At 35.4% G+C, this 11,500-nt stretch overlaps 1 protein-coding gene across 1 annotated transcript in view; it reads right to left on the bottom strand.

The window, feature by feature from the left end:
- The window catches only part of LOC120861099 (serine/threonine-protein kinase TNNI3K-like), a 329,844-nt gene extending 320,820 nt beyond the window's left edge, over window positions 1–9,024 (bottom strand). Inside the window, exons 1-2 of the mRNA XM_040236762.1 lie at window positions 8,777–9,024; window positions 8,062–8,170 (exon numbers count right to left, since the gene is read on the bottom strand). Of these exons, the coding sequence (XP_040092696.1) occupies window positions 8,062–8,170; window positions 8,777–8,816 (149 nt within the window). The 5' untranslated portion in view covers window positions 8,817–9,024. The remainder of the gene's footprint in view (window positions 1–8,061; window positions 8,171–8,776) is intronic.
- Between the last annotated feature and the right edge of the window lie 2,476 nt (window positions 9,025–11,500).

Consider the following 11,500-nt stretch of genomic DNA (forward strand, 5'->3'; position numbering starts at 1 on the left):
AAAGAAGAGTTGGGGCTTCCCTTGTAGCTCCGCTGGTAAAGAATCTGACTGCAATGCAGGATACCCTGATTTGATTCCTGGGTCAGGAAGATTTGCTGGAGAAGGGATAGCCTACCCACTCCAGTATTCTTGGGCTTCCTTAGTGGTTCAGCTGGTAAAGAATCAGCCTGCAATGTGGGAGACCTGGGTTCAATCCCTGGGTTGGGAAGATCCTCTGGAGAGGGGAATGGCTACACACTCCAGGATTCTGGTCTAGAGAATTCCATGGACTGTAAAGTCCGTGAGGTGGCAAAGAGTTTTTGACATGTTACTGTATTCCTGGAGCTAAATGATATCAAAGAAAAAATAAAGGAAGAATGGTATGGACCTAACAGAAGGAGAAGATATTAAGAAGAGGTGGCAAGAATACACAGAAGAACTATATAAAAAAAAAAAAATTTTCATGAACCAGATAACCACGATGGTGTGATCTCTCACCTAGGGCCAGACATCCTGGAATGCAAAGACAAGTGGGCCTTAGGAAGCATCACGATGAACAAAGCTAGTGGAGTTGATGGAATTCCAGCTGAGCTATTTCATATCCTAAAAGATGATGCTATGAAACTGCTGCACTCAATATGCCAGCATATTTGGAAAGTGCAGCAGCGGTCACAGGACTGGAAAAGGTATTTTCACTCCAGTCCCAAAGAAAGGCAATGGCAAAGAATGTTCAAACTACTGCACAACTGCACTCTTCTCACATGCTAGCAAAGTAATGCTCAAAATTCTCCAAGCAAGGCTTCAACAGTACATGAACGGTGAAATTCCAGATGTTCAAGCTGGATTTAGGAAAGGCAGAGATCAAATTGCCAACATCCGTTGGATCACAGAAAAAGCAAGAAAGTTCCAGAAAAACATCTACTTCTGCTTTATTGACTATACCAAAGCCTTTGACTATGTGGATCACAACAAACTGTTTAAAATTCTTAAAGAGATGGGAATACCAGACCATCTTACCTGTCTCCTGAGAAATATGCAGTCAAGAAGCAACAGTTAGAACTGTACATGGGACAAAGGACCAGTCGAAACTGGAAAAGGAGTACATCAAGGCTGTATATTGTCACCCGGCTTATTTAACTTATATGCAGACTACATCATGCAAAATGCTGGGCTGAATGAAGCACAAGCTGGAATCAATATCACTGGGAGAAATATCAATAACCTCAGATATGCAGATGACACCACCCTTATGGCAGAAAGTGAAGAGGAATTAGAGACTTTTGTATGGTGAAAGAGGAGAGTGAAAAAGTTGGCTTAAAACTCAACACTCAAAAAACTAAGATCATGGCATCTGGTCCCATCACTCCATGGCAAATAGATATGGAAACAGTGGCAGACTTTATTTTCTTGGGTTTCACAACCACTGCAGATGGTGACTGCAACCACAAAATTAAAAGATACTTGTTCCTTGAAAGAAAAGTTATGAGCAACCTAGACAGCATATTAAAAAGCAGAGACATTACTTGCCAACTAATGTCCATATGGTCAAAGCTGTGGTTTTTCCAGTATCATATATGGATGTGACAGTTGAACCATATAGAAGGCTGAGTGCCGAAGAATTGATGCTTTAGAACTGTGGTGTTGGAGAAGATTCTTGAGAGTCCTTTGGACTGCAAGGAGATCCAACCAGTCCATCCTAAAGGAGATTAGTCCTGGGTGTTCATTGGAAGGACTGATGTTGAAGCTGAAACTCCAGGATTTTGGCCACCTCATGCAAAGAGCTGACTCATTTGAAAGACCCTGATGTTGGGAAAGATTGAGGGCAGGAGGAGAAGGGGGCAACAGAGGATGAGATGGTTGTATGGCATCACGACCTTGATGGACATTAGTCTGAGCAATCTCTGGGAGTTTATGATGGACAGGGAAGGCTGGCATGCTGAAGTCCATGGGGTCACAAAGAGTTGGACATGACTGAGCAACTGAAGTGAAATGAAAGTAGTTAAGGAAAATTAAATTGATATAATAAGAATTCTTACCTCATAGGGTTATTTTGAGGTTTAAATGAGTTAGGTCTTTTAAGACTTTTGTAAATACTAGTGCTATAATAATTATTTTTACTAGAGTGTTGAAACTATTGGTATTAATTATTTTAACCTTTTTATTATTTTGCTTTGCATTTGAGAAGAGGGATAGGAAAGTAGAAAGGGAAGAAGAAGGCAGTGTGGGATGGGAGGGAAGATCGGAAGGAGGATAAAATGGAGAAAGAGAGTAAGACTGAGTGAAGTACTAAGTTAAAGAGAAAGAGGCAGAGAGAGAGAGAGTGAGTGAGAATTTGAGATCAAGCTGCTTGAATGTTTTTGCACAATATTCCTGTAAAACTATTATTCATAACTAGTTTTACTTAGTAGTAGTAGTGTTAATTGTTTAGTCCTGTCCAACTCTTTGCAACCCCACGGACTGTAGCCCACCAGGCTCGTCTGTTCATGGAATTCTCCAGGCAAGAATACTGGAGTGGGTTGCCATTCCCTTCTCCAGGGGATTTTCCTGACCGAGGGATTGAACCCAGGTCTCGAACCCAGGTCTCCTGCATTGTGAGCAGATTCTTTACCATCTGAGCCACCAGGAAACCCCACTAAGTTTTATGTAGACAAGCAAGAAAAGATATAGAGAGGTAAACAGTCTTGGGACAGTGTGAATCCTCTGCTTTTTGGTTTGTATCTTTTTGTTTGTTGTTTGTTTTCTGTTTCATTGTTAATTAACAAAATGCACTCACCAAACATACCAAATAATCTTTCACTCAATTCTATTAAGATGTAATTTCCTCCCTCAACACTCTATTTAGTGCCCTGATAGAGAATTTCATTCTTTTTAGGCAAGATCAGCCTGTATTGTTTCTAAGCTATTCATTTTATAACAGCTAAATTTCATAATTGTTTATAGTTCTGAAAAAGTAGATTCAGGGGAGATATTTCATTTGTTGGATAAGTACGGTGGACTGCAGCTGGGCCCAGAGGAACTTTTCAAAAGAAAAAAAGCAGGAAGATACAACTCAGAAAATGCCTTAATTATTTTTCTCTTTCCTTTTTTTTTTAAATTCCTCTTAGCATTGCAACTGCTTTCTTATGGGATAGACTTTTGACTATTTTTATTTATTAAACCTAATCAATTTCAAAGTGAGACATTTCACAATTTCAAAATGTTAATACAATATTGACCAAAGCATATCTATTCAATGTCAAAATAAGGTTAAAAATGAGAAAAAAAATAGGGTACTTCTGATTATGTTGAAAAGTGATAGTACTGAAAAATTATAACTTCTTTGGGGATCTCTTTATAGACATATTACAGATTAAGCAGGTAAAAAATAGACTTGATGATGAAATCAGAAAAACATAGTTCTAAAATTTCTAAAGACTTAAAAACATTGAAACAAAACAATTAAATTGGAAGTCTTTCAAAAGTTGCACATAGAAAGCCAACTTGAAAGTGGTTTACAAAGATCGTGGAAGAAGTCCATGAATCACCAAGGGGTGGGAGTGGGACTGTAAATTATTTTCCTCCACTACCACATGCAGGGACAGTACTAATACACAGGACATAGCAAAAATGTACAGTGGCATTGTGAAGGTGAAAAGTTTTCAAAGATAATATTATCCATTTTTATTTTCCCTCCAGTATGGGATGGGAGAGAAGAACAGAGGGAGGAAAAAAGAGGCAAAGATAGTGAAAGTGAGTAAGGTACTAAGTTAGAGAGAACTATGTGTAGCCTGGTTCAAGCCAGTTTAATTTGATTAGCCTCATTTTCTTCAGTTATAAAACGGTAAATGCAATACATACCCCAGAAAGATGTGAACATAAATAATGATGATCAGTTTTAAACTAGTATTTTTGAGTGTTGTACATGTGACAGTTACTGTGCTCAAAGCACCTTACATGTATACAATTACAATTATAAGAGTTAGTACACATTAAAATACCTAGTAGCATGCCTGACAAATGGTAGGCATTAAACTGTCAATTTGTTTTCAAGTGATATACAAATAGGTATTACAAATAAATGCAACTATAAAGCTGAATAGACAAAGAAGCTGTCTTTAGTGAACATATATATTAATACCAGTTAATAGACCTGTAAATTGATAAAGACAACACCAAGCAGTAAGTATTATTATATTGATAAATACAAAGATCAGAGGAGGAAATAACCACACAATGTACTTCAGGGTACCACTTTTGTCTTTCCTTCTTCTGCTTCTCTATTTACTCATCTTTTCCAGTCTCTCATCTATTATCTTAAGAAATGTTCAAAATTAAGAGTGACTGCAACTTTATTATGGAAGATGAAGGAACAGTCAATTTCTATTCCTCTTCTTTCCCATATCAAGTTCCCTTTGCAAAGCTGCTATAAATTGGTATAATCAATCATCTTTTAGCTCTTTTTTAACTTTAGCACTTATATTGCTTTGTATTATGTTGTGAGTGAAAGCTATACTGGAGATTGTATATTTGATGGGACGTAAGTCAGTAACTGAACTGAATTCTTGCTTTATGAGGCAGAAACTCTCTTTTAATGAATGGGATTAGTTGCTATAAAGAAACTTCAACAAATGAAAACAAAAACACACACCAGACAAACTTCTGTTTGCACTAGTGATCCTTCAGCTATGATTCTAGTATTAGATGATTCATTTTAGGCACTTGATCGTTTTCCTGTTATCTACCTGTTCAGAGGAAGCCTGATGTCAAGTAGCATAACAGAGTTGTCCATCACTGAAGTACTCCTTACATTACACAAAGCATGAATCAAAATGAGAAAGAGTCTAAGATTTAACAGCTAAAATGTCCTAGGTGCTCAATTAAATGTGATCTCATACAATATTTGATGTCACTCACTCATTTGTGTCTGACTCTTTGCAAGCCCATCAGACTCCTCTGTCCGTGTAATTCTGCTTAAACTTAATTACTTTTAAAATTTTGGTGTGTGAGCCAATGAGTAAGACAGTTTATAATATATTCTCAGTACTCCACTTTTATCTTTGCTTGTCGTCTATCATTTTATTCGAGAAAAGAAAAAAAATCCCAGAACGTTGCCTTAGGCAGGATTGACTTTCTTTCCCTCTGATGCTGTTTGCCTTGATAGCAGAGCAGAGTACTCATGTTTTGTTTGTTTGTTTGCTTCCTTGTCTCTCTATAGACCATACTAGTTGCCTTGCTTTCTGTTTTCATGTTCCTCACCCCTTTACCAATATCACAGCAAGCAGAGTTCTCAGTGCAACTTAGATATCTTTCTAGAAGTGTCGTTTCCAAACTTTAGCTGAAGTATCATTTTTTCGTATGCAAAGGTATTACCTGGGGGAGCTTGTTAAAAATTCAGGTCTCTAGAAATCAGCCCCAGAGATTCTGATTCACTTGATATGGGATAGAATGATGGAATCTAAAATTTTTGTTAGAAAACTATGGGAGGTCCTTAGCCCTTGGAGAGAGATGATTCTAGGCTGTGGATAATCCTGACCTCATTATTACTTCTGGATAATGGGACATTTCTACAGCTTCTTTAACAGCTTCAGCACCAGGCTACCAATCTTCCTTTCCTCAAAATGCCCTACTATCTTTGACATCCATTTTGATGAACTTTCTAATATTCTAGTCTGAAAAATGTTCAAATCCCTCTTGATCGCAATCTTTAAAAGTTATGTATCAGATTTTGGCACTATTTTGAATTGTTTCAACATTTTACATTTTTATTTTTGAAAATGTCTTCTTGATGTAAAAAACACTTTACCCTAATTTTCTCACTTCTTTGAATAAACTTGTCAAAGTTACTCCCACTTGTCAATAAGGTATTCAGTCTTTCAAACGGCCCTTATTTATCCAATTAATCATGATAATCAATACCTCCAATTATTCAATGCATACTGTGCATTAGGCCCTGTATTCATAATTTGACATCATTTTTTAAAGTCCTGTGAGACTGTAATTACATTTTACAGTGTAAATGAGGGCTCAAGGAGATAAAGCGATGTAACCAAGTATACATTGCTTGTAAATGCTGACTGAAACAGCTTTTTTACTCTACTTAAAGAAAATGGCCAAGACATAAAGTTTTCTTTGTTTTAGTAGCCTTTCCATGGTACTCATCCATTCTTGCCTATATATACTTACTTAACTCTGCCTTTTATCTGGAATGCTTTATAAAGGCAATGAATAAATCAAGACATCAAACTTCATATTTTTTATATTTGAAAACTGTCCTGTTTTTCCTTCCACTTAGCGCTTGTCATAGACTGTCTTCTGTGTGTTATTTATATGTGTGTTTCCCCTCAACGAGAATGTGAACTCCTGGAACAAGAATCAGGATGTGGTAGGAAAAGTTCTCTCTATGCAGCTAGGTAGACCTTGCTACAAATCATAGTTCCAATGCTTGACCAAATGATCTTGACAAGATCCATCATCTCTACTCCTTAGTTTATTATCCACCAGAATGAATATTTCCTATCACACAGTGTCATGGTGATGATTTAATAATGAATGGTTCATATTCGATGTATCTGGAATAGTACCTTGAATATAGCTGGCACAATAAATTCTGAACTATAAGTTACACTGATTCCTGTCTTTCACCTATGCCCCCTACAATACTAATCAGCAAAAAGGAGTTCACATTTATCACATATAGTAGAAATACAGGAGAAAAGTAGGCCAGAACAGGACCTGTAGAAACAGCTACTTCTTGTTGATATGGTTTGAGAGAAAAAGTACATTTCAAGCTTAATCTTTAGAAGGATATGTCTGTTTAAATTAGCCTTGACATATTTGCATAATACTTCCCAAATTTAAAAAAATGACAAATAAAGTTGAGGAAAATCTCCGCTTTAATCACATCTTATTCAGCATATTTATCTGAGTCAATAAGAACTAGAGGACTTATGATTAAGTTCTATATTCATAGCTTTTTTCCAACAAAATTAATATGTATGCATAAATCTTATACCACAGTGTCAGTCACATCTCTATAGGAATTTCAAATGTTTTCCCATAGGACAGCATGTGATAATACTTGCAAAAGCCATCCCAGGGTATCTCATCAAAGTGTCAAAATGGAGTTAATCATTTTGGGCTAAATAACAGAGAATTAACTATTTCCCAAACTATAAACTGAATACTTGTGAAGGCCTTATTAAACCACTGACAATTTTATATAAACTATATTATACATGGGTAATTTTATTTGCCAGTTATGTGAGCTTTGTATGTTTACTATATCTGAAATTTTTCTTAAAAATATGTCATTTGGTCATTGCTTTATTACCTTTACTTTCCAAGTAAAATGGATAGAGTTCTTTGTTATAAAAGTATTATATGATTAACACAGCTATAAGTGAACATGGCTAATTGGCCTTCATGGAACTCTTTCTCAGTCAGGTAGTTAACTCAAATTGACTCTCCAAAATATACTGTTTCTCAATGCTACATTCAATTTCTCCAGAAGGTTGCTAGTGTGTATAAGGGCTCTGCTCCTCTTTTCTGAACATTTTGTGTCTTACAAGGTTGTAACACTATGCCAGATTATTTTTATCTTGTTATCATGGAACAAAACCCAGTGAAAGCCTGAAGCCAATATTACACATTGTTATATGATTGTTCAAGGGCAGAGTGATACTCAGTTTCATTAAGGGACAGCCTTTCAATGTCAAGGGACCAAAGGGTTTGATAAATCTGGAGTTCTCCGGTAGTCCAAAAAGAAAAATGTGGCCAGTATTCCATCATCATTTGAGAAGAGAAGTCTTAGTGTTTGTTGATGGCATGGCTTATAAAAGTGATCTAATTCTAGAGATTATTCAGATCAGCAACAGTTTGTTTTCAAAGGCTAACCTTCAGGTTCCTCTCTCTTTAAACTTAAGTGATGGGAACTGGCAAGGCATATTTTAAGGAGGCAAGATATTTGTATTTTAGGGACTATATGAATGGTCAGGGGCTATGTAAAAGGTTAGAATATAACCTTATATTCTAAGGTTAATGTTGAAGGTTACATGAGTTGCATTGAAGATACATACATAGAAATAATAACTCTGACAACTTTACCCAAATATATGCCTCAGTTCTGTAAGTTCTTTTTCTTTGATCTGCAGGTCATCTTCTAATCTTTCTATTACAATAACATAAGATTCACTGACTTTTTTCTTCCATTCATCTAGTAAAAAAAAAACAAAAAGGGACTGATTCATAGCTGTGCTTTGCAAAATGTAGACACAGCTCATAACATACAAGTGATTAAAACTCTGTTCTTACTCTAAGTTAAACAATACTTAATTTAAATTACTGATTGAGTTTAAAATGCAGATGTTTATATTTAAAAGGCAATCATATAGAATTGTAGTAGTTAAAAACCCATTTGATACTGGATAATATATTTATATAGAAGAATATATTTGACTTATTTCATTTGATTTTATTGCATTATAATTATAGCAATCTCTAGTTGCTAGACAAGAGTTTTTAGGTTTTAAGTACTAGATACTTAAGATGTAATCCTAAAATCCCTATATTCAACAGTATTCCAAATTTTTTTCTATAGCATTATACTTAGGAACTAAAACACTACAGTATTATAAAACAACTTTGTGTTTTTTTCTAAAAATTTTTCAGAGAAAAAATAATTTGAGTTCAGATAATCTTAACACTTTTGCATAAATTCTGTCTTGTCCTCTTGCAAAAATTAGCAGATATTCCAGTGAAATGTTAACTATATATAATACCTACTGAATTATATTACATTTAAAGATATAGGAATAATTACCAGTACAAGTTTGCGTTGGTCTGGATTTATAATTTCCCATTTGTTAGAAGTTTCTTCTTTTCCCCAGTGAAGTTCCCGAGGTTGCAAGATTCCAAGTTCAAGTGCAGTAACAGTCCAGTTGAAAAATACTTTGATAGTCTGGCTAAAAATAAGCTGACTGTCAAATGGAATGACATGCAACAGTGACAAAGAACAAAATAGTTTGTGGTTTCAAGGGTGAAATCATGAAAGGAATTAATCAGTCTATTTAAAAGAGCTACAGCAAAGATAAAGAGCAAATGTTTCCATACGATTACTTGCCTCCATCCATTGATTATCTATCCATATGTACCTTGATGGGCATTTCTTTTAATCTAGAAAGTCATTCTGTTACATCTGAGGTTCAGAAAGAGCTATTAAAACTACCTAGATCGTCTTTCAGGGTCATTTTCTCCTAAGCCAAAGTAAAGGTTGTTAGAAAATGGGTGACTTGTGATAGACTTCGTCTCGATAGAATATAAATAATGGAAATCAACATCCTATGGCATGCTACTAATAGAAATGAATGTGAATTTGGCCTAGAGCAGAGCTACAAAATTATTTTTCCAGGAAGAAATTCTCAACATAGACCATGATTAATTTATACCACTTGTTGATTATATTGACCATGAGTCACAGATAAGGATCTAAGACAGTGATTTCTATAAATAGCAATTCATAAAATAACAATGACAAGAACAATAAGATTATAGATAATAAGATGGAAAGCTTAGTGTGCCAGACACTAGTCTAAGTGTTTTATATGCATTTTCTCATTTATACCTTATACAATCCTGCAAGGTGTATAGTATTCTCATCTTATAGATGAGAAAATCCAGATTTGCTAGCAGGTAGAGGAATCTGAAATCAATTCTGAGTCTATATGATTCTAAAGTCCAAGTTAGATACTACACTTCACAGCGGCATTACTCTTTGTACATGCATATTTCTATTGATATAAATGAACTCAGGGTATAATGGAGAATAAATGGAAAACCCAGAGATTTTCAACTATATATTTCTTTTGGATAATGTAATTATTTATACCTAGAATACACACACGTCAATCTTGAAATCCTCCTTTAGAGGCTATACTTTCAATGTAATACACATGAATTTCCTATTTATTAAAATTGAATGTTCAAATAACTGCTTCTTTTTGAAGCAACTGCTTAGACAAATTAATCATTTCCCACAACTTTTTCTCAGCAAAGGTAATCTAAGTTCCAGAGGGACAGTCTCTATACTGATCAGATATAGTTAGAGAAGTCGGTATCTAACCTTATGGACATCTCTGTCCTCCCCTGGATATAATTCTGATTTCTCCTCCCTCAGTATATTCTGCCAGGGCCATTGACATCTGTTATACTATGGTGGCCTCTGGTTACTTGATCCACGCACTCTGCATTTTCCTTGTTTGAGGACTTCAGCTATACCAGCTTTCAGCACTTGTGTGATGCCCATCCCTTTAGGTCAGAAAGTCCTTGCTTTCCCCAGACATGCTCTTTCTCAGGCTCACTGGCCGAGGCACCTGACTTCCGAAATGCTTGGTTTTGGTGACCAAGGATTCAGTCCCATCCTGAAGTCCTGAAGACCAAACTAGATAGTCTTTTTAAAGAGGCTGGCAATCTCCCAGAGCTACATCGCAGAATGTAACGTACACGTTCCCGTCTCTCAGATTTCCATGGTTTTCATACCTTGAATTTAGAGGGACAGGGATGGGAGCTAGGGCTTTTTGACCTTCTTGAGGACATCTAAATCTGTCTGTTTTTTCCCAATCTTCTTTCTTATTTTTCTCTCCACTCTTTCAAATTTTATATCTCTGTGTATAAGTGGGTGTGCATTGCCTCTACCAATGAAGGAAAAGCTAATTCTTATATCATCTTACACTGTCTTTTCAAATTCCCCTTTGGTACATAAATGTAATTTATTGATCTATACGATTTTTCCTTTTAATTTTTGCAAATAGTTTTATTATCTCAGAAAGCTTGGCTCTTACAAATGAAAGCTTTGACTTTCAAATCTACAGTTTTTGCAATAGGTTTTTTCTTTTTTCCTAGGAAAAATCCATTTTATTATAATAGAGTTCTCAACCCAAAATCATCAAAATAAACAATAATTTAAAATATACTGTAATTTCCAAATCAATGACTACTTTTACATGCATTCTGATTTTCTAAGTTCAATAATGAGTATCATATTATTTCTCTAAAACTCAGAAAAATTTATTCAACAATTAAATTTCCATTGAACATCTACTTGTAGAATGTGAGATAGATGAGTTTTATTTATTTATTTGCTGTCCAATTATTTTTTTTGATTGATTGATTTTTTTTTTACTTTACAATACTGTATTGGTTTTGCCATACATTGACATGAATCTGCCACAGGTGCACATAAGTTCCCCCTCCTGAACCCCCCTCCCTCTGGTTAATCCCAATGCACCAGCCCCAAGCATTCTGTATCCTGCATCGAACCTAGACTGGCGATTCTTTTCTTATATGATATTATACATGTTTCAATGCCATTCTCCCAAATCATCCCACCCTGTCCCTCTCCCACAGAGTCCAAAAGACTGTTCTGTACATCTGCATCTCTTTTGCTGTCTCACATACAGGGTTATTGTTACCATCTTTCTAAATTCCATATACATGTGTTAGTATACTGTATTGGTGTTTTTCTTTCTGGCTTACTTCACTCTGTATA

The sequence above is a fragment of the Oryx dammah genome, unplaced genomic scaffold (assembly GCF_014754425.2).
Source record: "Oryx dammah isolate SB20612 unplaced genomic scaffold, SCBI_Odam_1.1 HiC_scaffold_11227, whole genome shotgun sequence".
In the NCBI taxonomy this organism is placed as follows: Eukaryota; Metazoa; Chordata; class Mammalia; order Artiodactyla; family Bovidae; genus Oryx; species Oryx dammah.